Below are 23,447 nucleotides of genomic sequence, written 5' to 3'. Positions count from 1 at the left end.
ATGGGCATATGCCATAAGTGTGGACAGTTCAAAGTGGTTTGATCATCCAGAGCTAAATACCTGATTTTTGGATGTCCTTAAGATGACAAAGCTACTTGTTTACCTTTGACTTCTTGACCTTCAGGCTTTTTTTTTGAATGAAAGATGCCACATTGTAAAGTTTGGGGTTTTAATTACCCTAAGCCCCCCGTGATTTCCAGGTTTTTCAAGGAAGCTTTTTCTATACTATTTCCTAAGAGCTGCTGAAGTATATAGTTAAATGTCAGTCCTGTGAATGTTTTGAACTGTAAGGTCTCTGCCTTGTTTCTTCTCCTGGAGACTGAGCATAGATTAAACTAAGCAGGGGGGAATTCCTGCTGACCTCATTTTAAGCTCCCTGGACACAGCAGTGCATGCGCTTCCCTTTCCTGCATTCCTGGTAGCAGGATCTAACTGCACAGGGCTTCATAGGAGCAGACACTGTGGTGGGCTCCTTGCTGGCCCGTTTTTGATGGGACATTGCAGTACATGGAGCTTGAGGCTTGGGTTTTACACGAGTGCACAGACTGCATGAGTGATTTATTCAGGGAATGCTGTGATGCCAAAATGACTCTAGTGCAAGCAGGTAGTAGCATGAGAAATGTTGAGTTCCAATTCCAGTGTTTTCAGTAAAAATTCATGCCAATAGTGGGATCAGGATGAGGTATGCAGAAACACTGAAAGGTACTGTGGTGACAGTATCCCAGAAATAAAGAGGTGAAAGGGAACTTCCTTTACAGCACTGTGAGACAGTGCCCTGCAGAGGGACATGGTGCAGAGGCTTCCAAATGTATAGATACAAATCACTGCAGTCTAGCTGTGAGTTTGTGCAGCTCTGCTCCTTCAAGGCTTTGCTTGAGCCGAGCAACTGCAGGTGGCAGAGGTCACACCCAGCTGAACATAGCAGTTGTTTCCACAGCTTTGTGCCTGCTTCAGATGTGCAAGTTCCAGGAGACTCATTCTTTAGTAGCTGTTGAACCAAAGTCTTAACTATGGGTACAGTGTGATTTTATCTGGAGTTCTATCTTTCCCAGCATTTTGTTTCTCAGTGTTGTGTAAGCTGGAGATGATTGTGGTGTTATTTTGTGCACCAGCAGTTAAACTTTAGCTCATGTTGCAAATACGCAATTGCCATACACGGGAAGCAGGAAATAACAATTTATTGTTTGAAACAGCACTAAAACCCTTAAGCTCAGAAAAAAAAACAACCAGGTAAGATTGCAGTGATACATAAACACGTAAACACAGCTGAAACTGTCTTGGCATAGATGACGTGTGTTTAAAAACTAATTCTAAGCAAAGAGAAGTACCAGTGGCTCAAGTGCACTGAGAGACTGGGAAACACACTGCCTGCCACAGGATACAAATGCCAGAGCTCACAGGGATCCAAAAATTCTTTAAAAAAAGATTTAAATGATACAGGATACTCTGCACCTTGCTGTAGGAGCATCCAAGGAAAGAGTGCAATAGGAATGAGAGAGGCGAGTGCTCTCCCTGGACCTTGGCTGGGGGTTGGGGGCAGGCTCCTGGGCTAGACACCCTCCAGCCCTTCCTAAAGAAAGTGTGTTGGGCAGCTGCCTGGACCTTAGTGTGCTGCCCGGACAGCATGCTCCCTTACCCAGCAGATCCCACACACACTGCTCCACTTCAAAAAACTTTTAACTTTTTAACTTTTAAAGCCATTTTAACATCTAAAGCCATTTTAACTTTTTAACTGGTTCTGAGCAATGAGAAAGCTGTTTATCAGCTCTCGTAGCTGCTGCCTGCAACGAAGATGGTATTGGTGTATTTCTAAATCAGTCATGGATGCAAACAGTGTCTCTACCAATCTTTATGCTACCAGTAACTTATGTGAAGGGAAGGGATAAGTTGAGCCAAGCCAAGCGCTCGTGTGATCTTCTACATGTGTGTCACCCACTACCAGGTGCTAGAGACCAGTATTTGGGTATGAGCCAGGTGGCCAGAATTGTCAGTATAAGGAGTATTGACCTTAGAGCAATAACAGAGATGCAGAACTCGTCACATGCAGGTCTGTCCCAGTCTGGACGCCACGTGGGATCACCTGTGAACAATACAATTCACTTGTTTTCAAGTATTACTGCACCAATGGCAACAAATGGAAGCAGTAATTCTAGCAGTACTTACCAATGACTTTGTCGCGCTCTGCATTTCCTGGAGAGAGAAAACAAGTGAATGTAAGCAGACTTTTAAGTTAGAAACTATTTGACTAACCAAAAGGGAATGAAGCGTGAGCCTCACAAATACAGGTATGGGAGATGCATTGCTTTCCAGGAAGAAGCAAAGACCCACTGACTCTGGGAGAGCCCTGCAGTGACTCTCTGGAGAGTCCCTACAGAGACTTTGCTGAGGAGTGCTTGATCACACTGTCTTGACTTCTCCTCCTACCAGTGGTTGATGCAGAGACAACTCACTCTCCTAGGTGTGCTTCCCAAGATTACTTTCGCTTCTGCCCCGTACTTTACGTTTAAGATCCTCACCCCACAGCTAACATTAAACAGCCCTGTGAATCCGGGACTCCCTCATGTTCCTGCGGTGCTGGTGTTTTAACACCACCTTCCCACTCCTTTAGTTCATCAAAGATCGAGTGCTGGGGAAAAGCATGACCATACTCTCAGCAACCCCCAAGTGGATGTCCATAGAACAGTGCCTTTTCCTTACAGGAATTTCAGGTGGTCTCCTTCCCACCTGACACCATGCAGCCGTTAAAAAGCCAAGTGCAGCTGAATCAGGTAGGCTGTCAGACTCAGGCTGAGCATCACATCCCCATGAAGGGGTCTTGCATGTCAGCCTTGTTCTGTCCCGGTGCTTAGGGGAAAGTAGATGGCCTGGTTGATGTTCACTGGAGTGAGCAGCTTTGGCAGTGCTGTGGATGCTCTCCCCACCTGCATCAGCATGGCAGGGGAAAGGCTTGCTTGGACCTGCACCAGCTCAAGCCACAGCTCATGCATCAGATAATAACCCAGAGCCCCCAGGATAGGACACGTGTCCCATTATCTGCTTCCTAGTTCTGCAAGCAGTAACTTTGGTGCGAGTGGAGGTGATAACACCTTAAACTGCAGTCCCCATATCTTCTGTATTATAGCCTATAGCACATGGAAAGCAGACCCCACCCTGTCACTCCCCAGGGTAGAAAACAGGCTCTTTCCACCCTCCTCCCTCCTCTCTGAGCATCATTGCCCACTTGGCTTCTGACTGCAGTTTTTCAGTCTATATTTAAGAACAGGAGGGTGCTGTGCCTGCTTCCTGTCGGTATCTTTTGTGTGCTCTTTCTGCTTAGGGAGAAGGACTGGTTGTCCTCTACTTACGACAGAGATGGTTGGTACACTGCTCACCACCGCAGTCACTGCACGCTGCTCCAGTCTTGTACGGCTGTGTTGGGTAATTCCCACTGTGAAGCAAAGTAACACTGCTCTCAAACAGCCCTTGGGAGCAGAACCTACCGCTAATTAGATTTTAACCTGATTTTTCCTTCACTTGTGTTGATAGAGTGATGGTTTTTGGACAGTCCTGTCTGAGTGCCCTGTGCCTAAGACAGGCAGTGAAGCAGAAGAGGTTAAATGTAATGGGGCACCCTGTTGCTCAGGAATCTGGAGACAGTATTGCAAGCCTGGGAATTAAGCAGGCTCAAACTTGGGTAACTAGTGTGCCTGGAAACTGTGGGGTCTCAAAGCTGGCTCTAGCTATAGAAACAAGAGCACCTTCAGTTACTGTGTGTGTACGTGTATATTCAATGTTGAAGAGGAAATCTCTGGTGTCAGAGAATCTGCCATCGGTAGTGATTTCCTCCACTTGTTTGTAAATACTTCAGGAGTGATATGGGTCTCCCTCCTGCTCCCTCCCTCTGCCACTGGCATGACTGGCACCAACAACCTCTGCCCAGTCTCTTGGCTCGATTTTACTTGCCCATATGTCTGATACTGCACCAAACACAGCTCAATGCTTCACTTTGCTTGGAGCATGGCCAAAACAAGATTTACAGCATGCCTCAAACTTCCCATAAACACATGCAGAAGAATTTTTTAAGCATGCAATCTCAGCAGTGCTAAACTTCATGGTAAGACCTCAATTACTTTCAGCAAGGTGAGGCTTTCGTTGCATTTTAGGAACTGAAATTGTTTATGCATCTTGCTTGGGCCCTTGGCAGAGCTGAAAAGAGTTCAGGATCACATAAAGAAAGAACTGAAGCTGCTGCTTCTCAAAAGCAAGAGCTGGATGTGACATTACTCCACTTGCTAGCATATATCGGCCTGTTTGCAGTGTCCTCACTCAGCAGGGAAGGGCCCAGCTTTAAAGCCTTCTCTAGAGCCCCTTGTCTTCCCAGAGAGCACCCTGCCTGCTTTGCTGGGTGCTGGTGAGGGCATCACTCTTCTTCCCCACGGGGTCCCTCTCAACACAGGGCAAACAATCCAGCCTGATTTTGGTCCTCTGCACAACACATTTGGGTGTGGGGCTTCTGGAAAAGCAGTTGCTATGTCACTTCAAGGGATCTGGTCAGCAGTATATATTCTTCCAAGGATGAAGCAAAGGCAAAAAGAATGCCAAAGTTTGAGATCAAGGGCTGGCCTGGTCTTGGCCCAACACTCTATGCATGTAAAGCTTTTAAAGCTGTATTTAGACTGTGGTGGCATTAATTAGCTGGAGAAGGGTAAAATACATCCATCCTAGCTAGATATCCTACTGACTGTGTATGAAGGACCTCTAGATCAAATTTTGAGCAGCCCAAGCCTCACGAGCAGCCCACAGTTGCTAAGATCACAGCTGCAAGCATTGAAAACTTCAAAATTTATCAAACCATCAACCTAGAGGCTTAATTATGCAGGCATTTGTGGGAGTATCTTCAGACTTCGGGCTTGCACCTTGGCAACCATCTGTGGCTATCTTGGGACTCAGGAGAAAGGGACTGATTTTCAGATGATCACTCAGTATTTTCATGTCAGCAGCTAATATTTTACCCTTTTTACCAGTTTCACTGCTTTTCTGGCTTCAATACATTCAGCAAATAAAAAAAAGATGGTTGGACAGAGGTGTAGCTCTCTCCATTTTGGGAACCATTTCTTTCCATGAAAGACATGAATAGACAGACTAATCTAATAAAGTTGCATGTTGTGGGATGGAAGGGGTAGGACCCTGTGAAATATAGCGAAAAACCTTACGGCGGCCCATAGTTGCAGATGAAGTGTCCAGCGTTGGTTATGGAGGTGTATGCCACCCTGGGACAGAAGTGGACGGCACAGCCAACCTTGTAGCTTGTAGCCCAAACAACCTGCAAAGATAGACAGGTACACTGGTGACAAAGGCTTTGATTCAGCATCTGAAGCATTAGGAGAAGACCTGCCCTCCGCTTTACAATATCCAAATGGGCTGAGGAGCACTCCTTGGGCAGGCTTCATGGGGAAAAGCAGCAGTGATGGATCTCAAACCCATGGTTTGCTCTGAAAAATGACTGATTGTTTTTACACTCAATTTGCCACATATTTGTTAAAACAATGCTGAAAACAAGAATAACTGGCTGTAACAGGTTGTTTTCCTTTCTTGCAAAGGAGAAGGTGAAGTTCACCTCACTGGCTTCAAGCTAATCCATTAGTTTTCTGCCTTTTCTGCCGAGGGAGAACAGTTCGAACCTGTGCAGAAAAGGCTGCATGATCTGCTACAGCTTCTATGAGGGCTGATTGCTGCTGTACTAAATCCTGCAAGGACATATAGGCAAATTGCCAGAAGGCACTGGTGTTACAGGAGGAGCAGGGAAAAGGATTGTGCCCAGACTGCAGTCCTGCCTTTTAGCATCACAGCCATGACTGAGATAACATAGAGGCAAGGGCATTACATCATTTAGTGATCCTCTGTCTATCAGAAGCCCTTTTGTGCAATCCAGCATCCTACATCCAGCTCCAAGATTAGCGTACAGTCAAATGCTGCAGTTCTGGAAAAATAAATCCCATGACAGCAGCAGAGTGGAGACAAGGGTACAGTGGTACCCGAGGGTGATACAACAGCTGACGATGTCAAAGACCCTAACAGCATAGGAGATAAACACATTCGTGCCCCTGCCTCGAAGAGGAGGCAAGACTCTTTCTGCTTGTGCCTCTTTGGTGGGGACAATGCTCAGGCTCTTGAGGATGTTCTCAGTGCAGTGGCAGACCAGAGGCTGCTCCTGACACCAGCCATAGACAACTGCATCCCCAAGAACTGTGAAGGACTGAATCACACAACCTTCCCCATCCCAGGCAGCCACTGGCTGAGGCATATGCTGGAGATGTAGTTGTGGTAACTGCAGTAATTGCGCCCAGGGAAAATTCTCTTCTACATAGCTGGGAAGGAGGAAGAGGAATGAGGAGTTCTCTAAAATGTAAAGACCCAAGGATACCTCCCAAAGCTGGTAGACACACACATCTTCTAGCTACAGTCACTATCACCACTGACTTCAAGTGGGAATAATCTTATTTTTTCATTCTCCCCCATGAAACTGTCTGGACTGCTCCTTTACAAACAACACTGTGCCTTACTGCCAGATAAAGTGCATTTCACTGCAGTTTCAAGATGCTGACTCTTGACATGTCCTTGTGAGCAAGGTCAAAAAGCAATGTGCTGTCACCTCTCACAAGTTCTGCATCTAAATATCTTCTCTGCATACAAGTACCTGCATGTATCGTTCAGACAGCCCACCAGCTTCACTTCATCTATTCAAGTCCTAAATGCAGATGTGTATCCTTGTAGAATATATTAAATAGCCTCAGGTGAAAATCTAACCCTAGAGCTGCTGCTGTCCTGCTCTCACATAGCTGTGGGTAGTGATTGCGGGGTTGCATGCAGTGGCACTCCTCTCCCTTACTCTGCCTTCTTTCTTTGGTAATAGTGGTTGAGAAAAATGTGCATATGATAGTTGCAGAACTGCAGACATCTCTTTCTGTGATGGTATTTCCCCAGCCCTTGGCAAGTGGAGGCTGCCTGCCAGAGCTGGGACCTCATCCCACCATGCACTGAAGTCCATAGCCACTGCCTGTTTTTTGGCCACTGCTTGGCTAAATCTGACTGCTTGATGGCTGTATTGTTTTCTTCCTGAAAAAACCCCAACAACTTCCATATTTAAAATAATAATACAGTGACTCTTCTTCTCTCATAAATGGGAACATAAGAACATTTTGTGCACACAAACATAAAGTAAGACTACAGCTTGAAGAAGTTCATTGAATCTTGAACAGAAATGCAGAGTTTCTGTGTCAAAATGGCAAAGCTGGTTCATGGTTTAGATGGAGAAATGCAATGCCTACCTGTGTATAGTGGCCGCATACTCTGCTGCACTTATTGGTGTTATAAGTGTAGAATCTGACCTCGTTGTACCATGAGGTGATGGCTCCTTTCACAGTAAAGGCAGGAAGTGAGCCAGTCCAGAGGTTTTCTCCAGCACGGGGAAATCTGGGGTGAACTTTCCCTGGCTCTTTCAGGTATATATTATGTTTAAATAAGCATTTTTTTGCCCAACCTTTCGCAGTCTTTGCCAAATCTGGATCCCAACTCTGCAAAATAAAGAGATTTAAAATCTTTGTTATATTAGCACTTTATCTGCAATGAAGTAATTCAGAGCAACTTTCAGGAAAAGCTATGTCTTAGTAGCATACATGCTTTTGGTTCATTTGTTCTTTGCTTCTGCTGAGACTTACAGAGCTACATGGTAAATTGGCTTTTAGGTTCATTTTGGATTTGCACTTAGTTACTCATTAAACTTGAGGATGTTTCTGGGGTGGTGTGTAATCTTGGCTGACTGGTTTGTTGGACACTAAGAGCTGTATGTCAGTCAAATACAGTGTCAGTGGCACAATGTGCATTTCAGGGCTGTGCCAGCCATGAGAGAACATTAATGTAAATTAAAGAGTGAATTTATATGAAATCTTGAGAGTGAGGGTTATGCTTACCATACCAATCAGGCAGGAGTCTTCTGTAGCCTCATGTATTAAGGCCACTGCTTGCAGGTCACTTCACAAGCACACCGGGATTTTGGGGACAGTTTAAACTCAACCTTGGTTAGCATCTTTGTGTTTGGCAGCTTCAAATGTTAGTGCTGAATTCATATTTGTGGAATGACTCATTCACTTGTTATTCAATCCTACAGAAAGTGATTATTTAGGCAATTGAGTCACATAAATGTCTTTTGTTTGCACTGGAGGTGGTGTCTGCTCTTGCTGGGTTTTCTTGTGCACACAACTTGGTTAAGTGATTACAGCATTGTACCTCCTGGAAGATACAGTACCACAAATGCGTGCCTGTAGTTCTAGATATACTTTGTGTTTCAAAAATAAAGTTGTCCAGCACTGCTGAACTATTTTGAAGGTTTTTTTTAAATAACATTCTTTTTATTTGTCCTTTTCTGAATTACTTAAAATATCTCACTTGCTTCTGCAAATGATGGAATTGTAATTGTTTTGAATTGATCAGCAGCCATGACAAGGGAAAAGGTAAACTGTAAATTTGTAATCAGTAGATTTTTTTTTTTGTAGAAATCTAACAAAGGTAGGTTGTTAGATTTTTATGGCTATGTTTTACATAAATAACTTTCTTTGTACCACAGATAAGTCTGAAACAACGTGTATTGTTTGTGCTACCAATCAGTATTTAAAAATCACAAGATCACAACAAAATGCATTTACAGAGATTTGAAAATATTCTGTAACCTATGTCTTCCACTTCTTCCAATGGCTAACATTTGTTGGGGGGTGTATTTTCCCACTGTATTGGGTTGACCCTGGCTGGATGTCAAGTGCCCACCAATGTCACTCTGTCAATGCCCTCCTCAGCTGGGCAGGGGAGAGAAAATACAACAAAAGGCTCATAGGTCAAAGTAAGAATAGGGAGAGATCACTCACCAGTTACCACCATGGGCAAAACAGATCCAACTTGGAGAAATGAAATGAACTTATCATAAATCAAATCAGAGTAGGGTAATGAGAAATAAAACCAAATCTTGAAACACCTTCTCCCTACCCCTGCCTTCTTCCAAGGCTTCACTTCACTTCTGATTTTCCTCTCCCTCCTCCCCCCCCAGCAGCACAGGGGGACAGGGAATGGGCATTGCAATCTGCTCGTTGCATGTTGTCTCTCCCACTCCCTCCTCAGGGGAAGGACTCCTCACACTCTTCCCCTGCTACAGCATGGGGTCTCTCCCACAGAAAACAGCTCTCCACAAACTTCTCCAATGTGAATCCTTCCCATGGGCTGCAATTCTTCATGAACTGCCCCGGTGTTGGTCCTTCCCACAGGCTGCAGTCCTTCAGAAACAGACTGCTCCAGTGTAAGTCCCCTGCGGGGTCACAAGTCCTGCCAGCAAAGCTGCTCCAGTGTGGACTCTTGTCTCCATGGGGCCACAGGTCTTGCAAGGACCCTGTTCTAGGGTGGACTTCCCACTGGCTCACTGACTCCAGACATCCACCTGCTCCAGTGTGGGGTCCTCCAGGGGCTGCAGGTGGATTTCTGCTCCACTGTGGACCTCCATGGGCTGCAGGGGCACAGCTGTCTCACCATGGTCTGCACCATGGACTGCAGGGGAATCTCTGCTCTCACACCTGGAGGATTTCCTTGCCCTCCTTCTCCACTGACCTTAGTGTCTGTAGGGTTGTTGTTCTCCTCACATATTCTCACTCCTCTCTTCTCTGGTTGCAATTGCTTGTGCACAGCAGCTTTTTCCCTTCTTAAATGTATTACCCCAGAGGCACAACCACAGTGGCTGATGGGCTTGGCCTTGGCCAGTGGCAGGTCACTCTTGGAGTTGGCTGGCATTGGCTCTGTTGGACAAGGGTGAAGCTTCTGGCAGCTTTTCACAGACACCACCCTGTAGCCTCCTTGCTATCAAAACCTTGCCATGGAAACCAAATACTAACCACAAAACTAACACATAAATAATTTGCCTAGGAAATCAGTATATCAAATATTAAAAGTAAACTTGGGGCAGGGGCTTTTATTTCAAGTGAGCAGTTGGTGTTTCCTTAGATGATAACTTTCAAGATCATGATGAAAGATGTATGATAGTGTTGGATGCACCTTAGTGCTTCATGGTCTTTTTTTTTCACATTCTGTTTTTTAAGAGCCTACACATCTCTTTTCCCCTTCATCCTATAAAAAGTTTAAAGTTCCATAAAGGTATACGTATATAAAGGTAAGTTAATAAGTTTAAATATACTTTCCATTTTTGTGTGAATGCTTAACTTGGCTGAAAGTTGAAAAGCAGTGTACAGAAACTGATAGTTCAGAATGATCTTCAGTTTAACTGTAGTTATACTCCTTATTTGCTTATAATACTGCACTTATGCAAAAAGATTGGACTAAACAGCATGGGGAAAAATGCACAGCACAAAATGTCTCACTGTTGTTTAAGGAAGCGGTACTTACAATTATTTTCACTCACAAACTGCTTCTCAGTTTTGGTTTTGTAATGAGCTGCTTGCTGATTTAGGGAGGAAAAATTGAATGTATAACATATGATAAGTGGTGCAAGGCAGCAGTAAGTCAAAGGAGACTGTCGTCAAGTCCTGATGAAACTGGTGAGACTCTTTGTAGTAATTCTGAGGAGCCTCAGAACAGACCTAAGCTGTGCTTTGGGTACATGAGAAAGGACTCACATTTGTCAGGTAAAAAAATTTTCAGATCAACATTCTCATTTTATAATATATGTACTACAAATATTGATGATTGGGCTTTGTTACTTGCAGTTAAAGGAATTTCTGTCTTGTATTTTCTTTTAAAAACTAGTTTTCCAAAACATAGAAATGCCCTGAATTCACGGTCTTACTTTTTACATTTCTAGGTGGGCAGTTATCTACAGCAAACAGAAGTTCCCCGTGACATAAAGGAGCCATCTCCTTTTCCTCCTTTTTGAAGTGCTAAAGGCCACTAAAAGTGAAGAAATACACTGTTTTCTATTCCAATGCTTTTACTTTCATTATAGATTTTATCATGTCTCGTACTGGTTTCTTCACATTAAATTGTTCCTGGGAGAGGTCATATTAGAGACTAATGGTTTTGCCGTGTTTTAAAAGAAACTTACCATGATTTAGTTTTTGGTTTAGATGTAATTTATTTGTTTGTTTCTTAGGCTGCTTTCCCCCCCCTCCCAGATTTCAGTTCTTTACTTTTCAAAAGGAGAAAGTAAGCCCAATTTAAAAAGATGAATACTGCTCTTCTAACACATCCTAGCAACATTTTGTTGGTGTAGGGCCAGTGAAGAAATGCAGAAAATAAGAGTCCGAAGCAACATGTACTGGAAGTTCAGCATGCCCAGCTGAAGAAAGCTGAAGTAAAAGATGCATCTAGAAGAGAAACTAAATTATTTCCTGTCAGGTGTGAAATCCAAGCTTGACTGCTGCTCACTTACCTTTCCCTAGTGGGCACTTGTCTTTTAGTGTTTGACAACCAGAAATGGAAAATGAACTTTTTTTTTTTTTTAATGTCAATTGGGGTGTTGTTAATTACAGTTGTGGTTACATCCTATTCTGGTGGTGATCATGTGAGATGGTATGGAAAAGGAACAAAACAAAAGACTGGAATTAGGATAATGGCTATGGTCCACTTGAGAGATTCGTGGAGCTTATCCCAAAAAGAAACACTATCTTTCGCATGGTAGCTGCAGATATCACTCCCTTATGTGTCCAGGGAGCAAGGAGGGGGCAGAGCAGCCTGGAACCTGATGCCCCTAGCACTTGCTCCTGTTGCTTTTGGGCTTTCCCTGCAGCCCCAGCACCAAGGAACAGCTCTGTTGGCTCAGCAGGTAGGAGCCTTGCAGAGAAAGCCTTGTTTGGCAACACAGTCTCTGTCCTTGCCGACTGAAGCATGAAAGGGTGTGCTTAGGTCTGTACATAAATCACACCTGGGGCTGTTGAGCTGCGTGAGGTGTCTCAGAACGAGGAGGCTTTTCACAGCACAAAACAACGCCAGGTGGAGAGCTGAAATCCTGGGTTTCAAATGAGGAATTTAAGTCATGGCATAACCATACACATACCCGATCACATAAAGCCACCTGATAATTACAGCTTTTTTCCTTTGCTTTAAAAAGTAGTCACTCATGTCCCCAGGAGGTTGGCTTTTTTCCTTTTATTTTCTTATTTTTTGCATTTGATCAGAAAATAATCTTTGAGAATCATAAACACCATCACAATGCTACATACTTGGACATAAGTTATGAAGATCCCCTTACCATGTAGAGCATGTTGCTGGCTGGTGGATCCACTCCAGATCGGAATCTGTTATGGGTTTGCACACATTCCTCAATAAACTTTGGATCTTCAATATCAGGCAACGTCGATGGTTCATAGGAGTCAGAGAAATGACAGAAGAGCAGTAAAGCCAGAACACAAGCAGAAAATCTGTTTGTCATTGAGAGGGAGGGAGAAGACAGATGGTGCAAGCAGTAAGTCACTGCCGTGGATCCAGCACCACCCCTCCGCCTCGGCCTTCTAAGCGGTGGCAAATTTACAGCCCGTCCTCTCCCTAAGTATCTTTAATCCAGCCCCTCATTAGCATGGGAGGGGAGGGGAGGCGTGGTTTCAGTGCCTCAGTAGCACGAGCTGCGAGGGTAGGGGGGGTTTGGGCAGTGCACACGGTCGGGTCCCAATTCGGGCGTTGTCGAGAGTCTACTCTGGGAGTCGTACGAGGCAAGTATCCCCTAAACCAAGTGTCCTGTGTGTGACCCCACTTCTTGTGCTTGTGCAGTCATTCACTTCGCCGTATAACACACCGCAATGGAACGTTGCAGTGAGGAGTATCTGTGTCGAGCCTGCCCCCGCAGGGCCAGAACTGAGACTTAAGTTCCTTTTTGCGGTTTGGGCACAGGCGCCCGTGAAGTCTTCTGCAAGCTCCACCACCGAGCGCTTGTTACGGCATATACTGCAAATGTGATTAACCTTTTCCTTACAGTCATGCGTTTCAGCATCTGGTCTTCCAGGTTTGAGGCAGAGTGTTGCAGCTGTACGAGGTGGTTTTAGCTCCACCAGCAGCGTTTTGCTTTGGAGGCTTGTGGGCTGGACTTATCTTAGGCATGGTAATTGAATATGGCATTAGTCAGAGGAAACGAATCATTTCGAGAACGTTGCTATGAGAATAAGGAAATTAAGCTACAAGTTCACATCAAAGCTGTGGCAGCCGTGCCTCTGTCTTGTTTTCTTCTTTCTTGAATTGTGGCGGGCAAGCTTCTCTCATGTCCTTTGGGCTTTCTTGTTATGGTTTGTTTGGCCCCAGTCATCCCTTTCATAGCAATAACTACGGATTGCAGAAGAGTTTTGGTTAAATTTTCTGCTTTTGATGAAAATAAATGCTGTTAAGGCTGTTGCTGTTTCTTTCTTTTTTTTTCTTACATATTTTCTTGGTGATGTTTTTATACTTTTATATTGTTTTATTTCTACAGATAACCCAAACAGCTACCTACCTCCTTTCCATTGCAACCAAATTGTTCTAAAATAAGGCTGCCGCTTCTTTTTCTTTCTTTTCCTTCCTTTCCCTTCCTTCTTTCTTTCCTCCTCCCTTTCTCCCTCTTTCCTTCTTTCTTTCCTCCCTTCTTTACATCAGTCATTCAGTGTTGTTTCATTCTAATACATCCGAAGGGATATATTAACAAGAACCTCAGCTGGGGCTCATTTTTATTGTGGAATGCCGTGAGTGTTCAGAGCTGCAATGTGGCTTAGAATTTCAGTCACTGTGTTCTTAAAACATTAGGACAAAGATAAAGGAGGAGAAACAGCTTTAAATATTGATAGCACAATTATGCATTGCTAAGATTGGTTACTATCTCTAAGATTGAAAGAAAGATAGGTTTGTTTCCCTTACTAACAAATGTATATTGGAACAGTAGGGGTCGAGGGCTAAATAGCTCTTAAACTGAATCCATCAAAGGTTTGGGCTTTTAAAATGAGGCTGAGATCTTCCATTTCTAAATCAGGTGGACCCATTTCATCTTCTGTTTCCTGTTTTCCTCCCTGCTCCCCCCATCTTCCCCTTTGTGAAAGGTCAGGGTTTTGTCACCATCTCACATCCTAAAATTAAGCTCTCCTCATTGACACCCCACCTTAATCCTTGCTCCATCAACTTCCCCTGGTATTCTTCTAGCTATGGAGAACAAAGCTTAACTCTTCAGAGGAGAAGAACAGAACAGTACAACTGATAATAGAGTAACTAATGGACACTGACACACATAGGCTATATATAGTAAAGAACAAGCTTTTCTTCTGTTCATAAAAAGTAATACATACAGTTAAATCTCTGTTATCTGGGGAAAATTGTGTCTGGGATAACTGAAGGTCAATGGAGATGAATTATTACCTCTTTTGGATACAGTGTGCCACTTCAGACATGTCTTTGTGATGGCCAGGTTTCCAGGAGGCTTGTTAGCACATTTAGTAATAGATAGTGTATGTGGTCCCTCTAGCAGTGAGCTAGCCTGGAGCCAGAGCTAAGAGGCTCGTACAGACATGGGAACATATTGCATCTATTGCCAATAAATTAATAATATTAACTGTATGCATAGCCACTTATGTCTTGCCTTGAGTAAGGAAGCAGCCTTTCCTACGCTGGATAAACATCACAGGGATAATGGAGAGATGACCAAGTGGTTTTTTTAAATGTGTGCAATTGTCTAACAGTAATACAGCAGTAGGATCGCTATCAGTATCTTAATTGACCATTACTAATAAAAAAATGTGTGTGGAAATCGCTGTTGTACTAAAAGAACAGCACTAGCACTCAGTACTAGAAACAGTGGCCTTAAAATTAAAACACTAAGTATTGGTCGCAAGAGGGACATGGATGCTCAGCAGGTGGAACGTATTTTGGCACAGGAGGACTGGGGATGCAGGGCCACAGTGGCTGGAACTGGGGCTGTGTATCCCAGTCTAGATACCAGTTGGCATAATCTAAAAGTCAGTGAAGAAACAGGTGTTAAGACCCATCAAACTTAGACATACTTATAGAAAAGCAATTAAGAACAATTTTATACATACTTATCAGCTTCTCCTGGTCTGTATTTTCTGGAAAGAGATCAGAAGAGGAAGAAAATGTGAGTATCATTCAGTGGTAGTTCGTAATGTCCTATTGTATCTGACTTGTTAAAATATTTAGAGCTGGACTGCAGTCCAAAAAAATCCATTAAGAGCTTTTAACTATCATGGAACACCTTTGATTCAAGAGGTTTCTCTATATTTGTTCTGCTGTTATTCCAGATGTGCTGGATCTTTGGTCTAAGCAAGTAAGTTTGTTCTTGTGTGGTAGCTTTTTTAATTAAACATTGTTTTTAAAATGGCAAGACATTAAAACACTGGTACTCTGAATTTTACCCCTTTACTGTGAACTTCCATTCATAGAAATGATTCATATTGTGCATGTGGTCCTTTCCAGCTATGCAGCACTGCTGGAGGGAGTGGAGAAATGACATGAACTGACTGGGGTTACATCCCTCAGATAGCTATACACCCTTTTACCTTATGTATTCCACTGAACAAGCTGAGACCTACCCCATAGCTTGTTCTGATATCCATTGTATTTGCAGGAAGCTCTGCTTTCCAGCCCAGATATTACTATTCCTACTCTTCAAACCCTGCTGCAGCAAATGAAGATCAGGTATCTAAATGGATGTCTTGGCAAATCCCTTTATTCAACACGTTCTAGATTGGAAGAAACAACAGGAGATGATAGATTTCCAACAAATCCTCTTCTGCAGATTGGCTGCTCTGGCACTTTTTAATACCAAACAGCTTCCCTGTATGAAACCTGACCTGACATAAAACAGATTACTATCTCTCTTACAAAGAGGTAGATAAAGCTGAACTGAACCGAACACTGTTTTCTGCAATACAGCCCTTTGCTCTGGCTGAAGTTGAGAGTAGCAATCTTTTGCTAAATAAGAAATTCCCTTCACATTATTAAAACTGAACAATACTGGGAAAATGTCTTTTCTATTTCCTGCAAAGAAGAACACATATAGTACAGGAATCATTAACTGAAAGGAAAGAATACCACAATGCAAACGAAGAATAAGATGGGCTAAATCAGCAGCCCAATCTATAGTAATTTCAAGCAGATCACAAGCACCATCTCATCATGTGAAACATGGCTGCTGGATTCACTTGAGATTGAAATGTGTTGTGAGCTCTCACACAGTCTCTAATGAACTTTGCATCCTCTGTGTCAGGCAAGGAATATTGTAGATAAGCATGAAAGCAAGTGAAGAAATCCAATAAAAACAATGCTGCAAATAAAAAACGTTATTTTCATAATTCTTCAATTTTTTAATTAGTTTTTATATGGAGAATCTCTTAGGTGGAGATGATACCAGCAAGCAGTTTTCAGAGGTTGTCCTCTGGGTGTGGAAGCACTTGAAAGTGTCAAAATAGCAGGAAGTGAATATAAATTGCTTCATCAAGCACAGCTCTATCTGACATCATAGCTGGCTGCCAAAGGGTAAAGCATGAAACAGGCATCTGCCATGCATATTAGCATGGAGCAACACTCCAAGTATACTTCTGCCTTTTCTTTGTGTGCCCCATCCTGGTTGACTGCCAAACCATCGTGTGATTGTAGGTCTTATCTGATGCTGCAGAACAGCTTTCTTAAAACCTGCATTAACCATAAAATTGTAGCTTTGACAAAATACAAATCTGGTGTTCGGCTGATTTTCCAATGGTATTGCTTAGTCATATCAGCCTAGTTAAAATTACGTTGCAGGACATTGCTTCCATGTCAAAATTACTCAAGGAATAAGCAGAATTAGAAAATCTGCGCTCCAGCAGGAGAAAAAAGAAGGTTCCTGAACAGCAGCTTGCTGCAGAACAGACCTTCTGACCTGGTTTGATGTGTAACAAAAGTACAATTTGGAAATCCCAAGCTTGAGTATGTGTTGATACTGTCCTTCCTCAGCTATTTGCCATTACCTGCTAGCCTGAAATCACTAGAGGAGCTTTCTGTGCTCCTGGAGAGCAGTTAGCATTCCTAGTATAACATTCCAAGACTGATGTGGGCTGTAGGATGGTATGTGTTGGAATTTGTATTGTCTCACCAACTGTTCTACGAGCTGGTTGGTTTTTTTTTATTTCAAACCGAAACCAAATTGTACAAACATGCAAGAGCATAGGTTAAGGTCTTGTAACATGGTTTTAGGTAGGTTTACAGAGAAAATTCCTTGCAAATAGATTGTAAAATGTGTTAATGGGTCTCATTCCCTGCTCAGTTTTGCAGGTCAAGCCTTATCCTGCTGAACACTTGTGGAAAGTATCATTCTGGTCTTGCCTTCCCTGTTTGCACGATGGCTTTTCCCTCTTAAATAATACCCTTGACTTGCTTCAGAGAGTCTTGTCACAATCCATACACCTAATTCAGATAGGCTGAGGGAGCTGTAGTCCTCAACCACCATCACAGCTATACCTATTTAGGCTATTAATAGCAGGCATACAATTAAATATTTCTCTGTGTGGATGTGTTTATGGATGTCCATGCATTACTAACTCTCCACACTCTCCTCTTAGTCCTGTCATGATTTGTTGACCTATTTCATTAGGATAGGAGGCAAAAAAGTGGGTGTGTGGGCTTCTGGTGTTTTTGGATCCTCTGGAGGAGAAATAAAAAGGTTGCCTACAATTATTCTTGCTGGACAGGCTTAACACAGCCCTTACTTATGAATAGCCCTCAGAGGCACAAGAGAGCTGGACAGAGAGGAAACTGAACATATACTAGCATCTGCTTTTCATTTACAATACTTTCCTGTGCTTTAAGATTCTTCCAATAAGATCACCGTAATTTTCTAAACTGCTTCAAAAAGAGCAAGCCAAAGTGGTCAGTGGGAGTAGACTGGCCACTCTACCTTCCTCCATGGGCACAGCAAACTGTGTGCAAGGTGCTTTTGGTCCTGTCATGTCCTTGATGAAAACATGCATGAGGCCTTAAGAAGCACCTCAAACTCATCTCCCTTGGCAATTAAAGAGAAGCAGGAGGTGAAGCACACACCCTGTCACAACCCCAGTCCAAGGTGGTCATCACACTTGCAGCGCAGAGAGCTCTAATCACTTGACCTGTTTCTCTGTACCAGAAACTGCTTGTGAGCATTTCTCCTACTGAAAATTACCTTGAAACTAGAAATTATGTTTTCTCTCCCTCCCCCTCTCCCTCCCCTCCCCTTCCCTCTCTTCCTCTCTTCTCTCTTTTTTCTAATAATACCCATGCAGTCTGTGAGAATCTAAAGCCTTTGGTCAGCTAGACTTAATGTAAATATAATGGCCAGTCTTCGCGAGCGAAGATTTGGGAAAGGTCATTAACCCTTCGAGCCTGCGCAGTGGATTTTTTAGGTGAGACACAGCGTGCGCTGAACTGAGCCCACCCTTTAATCCTGAGGTTCATCTGCCGGGGCCGAGCAAGCTTGGACAGTGGCAGTGAGGGTCTCAGGACGTAGGTTTGTTTAGAGTGACCTTCTCTTAGATGGATGGCCTTACAAGGCTGACGAGCTCCATCTGCTCGGGGGGCTGGGAATCGAACCCGGGCCTCTGGTGGTCTAGTGGTTAGGGTGCAGGACTCTCACCGCTGCGAGACTTAATGTAAACCCATGACTATATTACAACTACATGCAATTTACACAAAAAATATCACACTAAAACTGAACCATTAATTTAACAGTTCAGTGATATTGTAGTTACATATACATGTGGTTGAAAATTTGTGCTTGAAAAATGAACTGAGATCTTCATGCAGTAGGAAATTTTGACGTGTCCAGGGTACTCTAGGTTATAAAATGCTTTCCTGCAGCGCTGACTCTGGCTCCATCTAGTGATTCTGTCTATAATTAAAGCAGAAGTCCAGCCTGCCCTTGAGCATCTATGATGTTTTCCAAAAGAGAGTAATTATCTTTTGCCAGCATTAAGCAGTGGATATTGAAAATTAGGTTTTGGGATTTGGATATCACAATACATTTGTCTGGACAATACAAGCATCGCTTGTCCTTGCATAGATCTCAAGTGAAATTTAGCACAACGAGCTGCGTATGGATAGGAAGCTGTACGGATAGGAAGCTGTACAGCCCCATGATTTTGAAAAATTCCCCATGTTTACATCCCATTTTCTCACCTCTCACCTGCTTTCAGTTTAAAATGCCTGGAAAAATAAAATGTCAGATTCTTAATTTTTCCCTAATATACTATTCTGACAGAGGATTAAAAACTGGTGGATTACAGTCTATTACAGATATCCAAGATGCCTGGGAATCTATAAAATTACACTTAGTTTTGTCCTCAAATCATCAACTTCCCCACAGAGTATTGTTACTTGTGCTGGGGAGAGAATGTTTGACCTTGACTTATACTAGGTTCAGCTGAACAAATGGGATGGATCTGCTGGGTTTTTTTATTCTGTGCACAGGATTAGGCAGCTGCAAGATCACTTGGCCTTCCAGACCTGTGAATAAACTAATACTCTGACATGCATTGCTGCTTCTATTACACAATGTCACCTCAGGGCAGAAAACAGATTATGTGAAAGGATGGTGGTGGTATTGGATTTCCACAAAAATTATTTAGTAATAAACTACTTTGTAATTATTAAAAGCTAAAAAATCTTACCATTATTTTGTAATAATGAGGCTGTTAACAGCCTCACACTTAACAGAGGAGGTATGTGACTGGACTGGAGATACTTTTACTGTAACTTTGAAGTGATCTGGCTGAGTACTCCTATAAACTCAAGTCTGAAAGCTTTGGCACTGCATATTTTTAGACTAACAAGTGTTATCTGCCAGACTTAAAAGAAGATGAAGACGATGGTTTATTATTACGTACAGTTTGGGCATCTGCTTTTTCTTGAGAGATTCTTCTTGTACCTTCTGCACATGACTAACCAAACTGTACTGAATTCAGGTAAAAAGTGTTTAATTGTATACTAGAAGATCTGGATAATAATACATTCCACTTGTAGAAAACATACGGATATAGTGTCTTTACTCAATATCTCAGTATCTCTCCAATACAAAGGGTACAGGCCTCAGATGCACAAACCGACTCGAACATCCCCAGAAGTTCCAGTTCTTCAATAATAACTGCAAGAAGCGGTTGTGTTCTTCAAACATAACCTTTTTTTTTGGAAAGGATCTCAATGTTTCATGTGGTGTTATCTGACTCCTGGATTAAGGACTAAGCATTTCAGGGGCCTTCACATACATTTTTGAGATTTCCACCATTTTGAGATGACAGTGTTGTGGTTCTTTTAACAGGTCTACACTGCCTATCTGTTTGATTCACAAATGTTACCCATTTTCAATTTTGTGTCTGAGCCTTCAAGAACATAATAGCTCCTGGATCTTTATCAATTCTAATGACATGGGTACTTTTAAACTTTCATTGTTTAACTCATGTACTCTGCTTGTTCTTTCAGTGATTAGTTTCCTTTGTAATTTTCCCTGAAATATTGCCTGAAATGCATGAACTTTTTGATATGACTTAACTACATATAACAAGAAAGGAGCAAGCAATATTAAAAAGAGGAAAGAAACTTTAGAAGTGAACATCACTCCAAGAGAAATGTGCAAAACCCTCCAGAATTCTATATAGACAAGGTAGAATTGCAATTATTAAAATTTAAAAAATACCTTGCTAAGTAATTTTTTTATAGGTTATTGTGTCACAGAAAAAAAAAGAGAAATACTGTCCTAAGATACTGTCTAGTTCTAGTCTTCTAAAGATTAACTGCCCAATAAACAGCAAAACTTAAACCCTTCAGTATTGCTTTTGAGTTTGTTACAGGCAGAACCAGGGGCAGAGAAACACTTGCAGAGAAAAAAGTTAGAAAAGATATAAAAAGCGCTGCAAAGAAAATGCTCTGTAAATGATTCTGGTAACTTTAAGTATTTTCATTTCGCAGTCCAGAGTCTACTAAAAAAGAATCTCACAGCTACCATTGTGTCTGGTAACAGTTTCTCTCTAAGTACACTGTGCAGTATTTTCATCTGTCATTTACAAAGAGAGCAGTCTAAGCATCTTTGAACACTGAGATAAGAAATTTAGGAGTTGCTTTTACTAGACAAGATCTACTTGACATTGAAATTATCATCTGTTTTAGATCAGTGAAATATTATGTGTTTGCTCATAGATGAAACTAATTCTACTGCAAAGCTTATTTTTTGAGCACGGGAATGCATACTTAAATTTTAAATATTAACTGTTCAAAGGAAAGCTTTAAAGTCTCAGCAGAATTAAGTGTCTCAGAATTACCACTGAAAAATCAGAAATAATAAATTTTGTTGGCGATGAACTTTTTTTTCTTTTTCTTTATTATGAGATTTGTAAAGAATACAATTTACTTTGGCTGGATTTTCTCTTCTGCCAACATTTCTACTGAGGAATACCCACAGACATTCCGCGATGACTCTGATTACTTTCAACAGCATCTCCAAACTTAAAGAATTCTGAACTGTGTGGCTTGGCGACTAGAGAACTGGAAAATATTATTTTATAAAGTTCATGTAGTACTGATACAATAAAATGAGGAATGAGGCTTTCATTGAGGTCAATTATTGCGGAAAAGAAGAGCAGATTATTACACAAGATACTGAGGTGAACCAGTGCAGGGGTAACGCAGTACAGTAATTTTTTGAGCTTACAAAAGACAGTAAGCTGTTATTTGCTGCTGATCACATATGCAACTCTGTATTATTTACAGCTGCTGCTGATTTATCTGGCAGGCACTATACAGAGCATTTTACCAAAGGTAACTCTTACCTGAATGTAATGACCACACACCTTAGTACAGTTCTGCACTGTGAAAATTTAGAATCTGACCACATCATACCACAGTTTAATGGCATCAGCAACATTTTATGTTTCATGACTTCTAACCCAAATATTCTCTCCAACAGGTGTGAAATTAGGATGGCATTGATATTTCTTACTTAAGCGTACGTTATGTTCAAAAATGCATTTATTTGTCTGTGCTCTTGCAGTATGTGCCAAAGCTGCATCCCAAGTCTGCAAAACATGAAAGGTGAAATAGTTGCGCAATGTTAAGTTACAGCCAGGTCTTAAACAATCAGATAAAACCAGTCAGCAGTAAAGCACATACACTGCAGTTTCATAAGGAAATGCTTTCCCTTGTTTAGGCAAGTACCTATTTTATTTTAATTGACTTTTCCTGTTGCAGCACAAAAATATGAACTAATTTCCTTGGACAAGTTTTTCCTCCTTTCACTGTTTAAAATTAACTTCGTACGAGCACTTGCTAGCAACTGAAAATATGTTTGAAATGCACTTTTATCTTCAGGTAAGGAATTACTGTCACGTTAATTGAACATGAAACTTTGTTTTTGTTTTTGTTTTTTTTTTTTGTTGTTGGACAGGTCATTAAGGATTTCTATTTGATTAATAGAAATTAATTCAAAGTACAAATACACAGATACTATAGATTTGACTGTATAAATATTTGAAGTATTTTTAAGTGAGCCTCTGGAAACTAATAAATATTTGGTCCTCCTATGATAAAGCCTTAAATACACATCACAACATTTTACAAAGATGCTTCATGAGGTAAACATGCCAATACTTGGGTAGTAACTCATTCTGCTGCCTCCTCCTTCTTTGCAGCTTCTGATTCTGGAATGTGAATGATTTTTGGTGTTTGTCTTTCAGTCATGACTGTTTTTCAGCAAGTTTCTTCTACCATTAAAGTACTTAATTTGATGTGTTAATAAAAGATGCTTTGGTTTATTGCCTATGTTTACAAGTGTTCGTGCTTCAGTTTGCTCTTAGTTTCTTTGTGGATCTTACAGTCCACTGGCTGCTGATAATCTTTTCTCCCCAAGGCCTTTAGTTTTTGCTCACCATATTTCTACATGCATACTTGTAGTCATAACTTTTTTCTGTTTTTCCTATTCCTGATTATTAAAACTGTGTGTGGTGTTTTTCACGAACTTCTTCACTTCTTAAATCATACCTCCGTATCTGCCAATCCAGCTTAAACCCCACCAAAGCCATCAGTATCCGAGTACACGCACGTTCCCAAGCGTGTTCAGGGTGCTCATCCTTTGGCTGCCCATTGCTGACAACGCGTTCCTCTTGTGGTGCGAAGAGGACTAAACGTCAAACATCTGCATTTTCTGCATCTTCTTCACTTCTGTTTAACCCTTTCCAGCAAAAAAATTTTCTAGAGCAATTTGTTTCAGCTACCACAAGCAAAGATTCCTCCTCGCCACCAGAAATCCCCTCAGTCTCAATACTGCAGTTCATATCTTTGCTTTAGTTGGAGAGCCTGACTCTTCTGGAGCTGTCCTGCTGCTGGACGTCGGCTTGTTCCGAAGGAGAAATTCCTTGTGTGAACGTGGACATGTTCGGCTGGACCGCCCCGGGGAGCCGCCGGGGGTCGCTGTGCGGGCTGTCCCGGGCGCCGGGAGCGGCTGGGCCGCAGGAAGGCGGCAG

At 42.1% G+C, this 23,447-nt stretch overlaps 2 protein-coding genes across 2 annotated transcripts in view; one reads left to right on the top strand and one right to left on the bottom strand.

Moving 5' to 3' along the window:
* Positions 1-1,161: 1,161 nt before the first annotated feature.
* Positions 1,162-12,640, bottom strand: GLIPR1 (GLI pathogenesis related 1). Its single transcript, XM_017804411.1, has 6 exons — positions 12,218-12,640; positions 7,308-7,553; positions 5,193-5,302; positions 3,345-3,427; positions 2,164-2,190; positions 1,162-2,080 (listed from the first exon to the last, which is right to left on the bottom strand). The coding sequence occupies exons 1-6, from the start codon at positions 12,395-12,397 to the stop codon at positions 1,929-1,931; spliced, it is 798 nt and encodes a 265-aa protein (XP_017659900.1). The 5' UTR covers positions 12,398-12,640; the 3' UTR covers positions 1,162-1,928.
* CCDC107 (coiled-coil domain containing 107) overlaps positions 12,581-23,447 on the top strand; it is an 18,078-nt gene continuing 7,211 nt past the window's right edge. The window contains exon 1 of the mRNA XM_017804412.1: positions 12,581-12,674. The gene's annotated coding sequence lies outside the window, so the exon portion shown is untranslated. The remainder of the gene's footprint in view (positions 12,675-23,447) is intronic.

Source organism: Lepidothrix coronata, unplaced genomic scaffold, assembly GCF_001604755.1.
Source record: "Lepidothrix coronata isolate B3197 unplaced genomic scaffold, Lepidothrix_coronata-1.0 Scaffold9, whole genome shotgun sequence".
NCBI classification, from domain to species: Eukaryota; Metazoa; Chordata; class Aves; order Passeriformes; family Pipridae; genus Lepidothrix; species Lepidothrix coronata.
The sequence above is the reverse complement of the archived record's forward strand: the minus strand, read 5'-3'. Positions and strand labels throughout refer to the sequence as shown.

What these genes read in the sequence shown, in the direction of transcription:
- GLIPR1 (XM_017804411.1), bottom strand. Translation starts at nt 12,397, where the DNA reads ATGACAAACAGATTTTCTGCTTGTGTTCTGGCTTTACTGCTCTTCTGT. An exon ending in TATGCGGCCACTATACACAG is followed by an intron (nt 5,303 to 7,307) that starts GTAGGCATTGCA and finishes CTATCTTTGCAG; the next exon opens with GTTGTTTGGGCTACAAGCTA. An exon ending in GTGTACCAACCATCTCTGTC is followed by an intron (nt 2,191 to 3,344) that starts GTAAGTAGAGGA and finishes TTCTCTCTCCAG; the next exon opens with GAAATGCAGAGCGCGACAAA.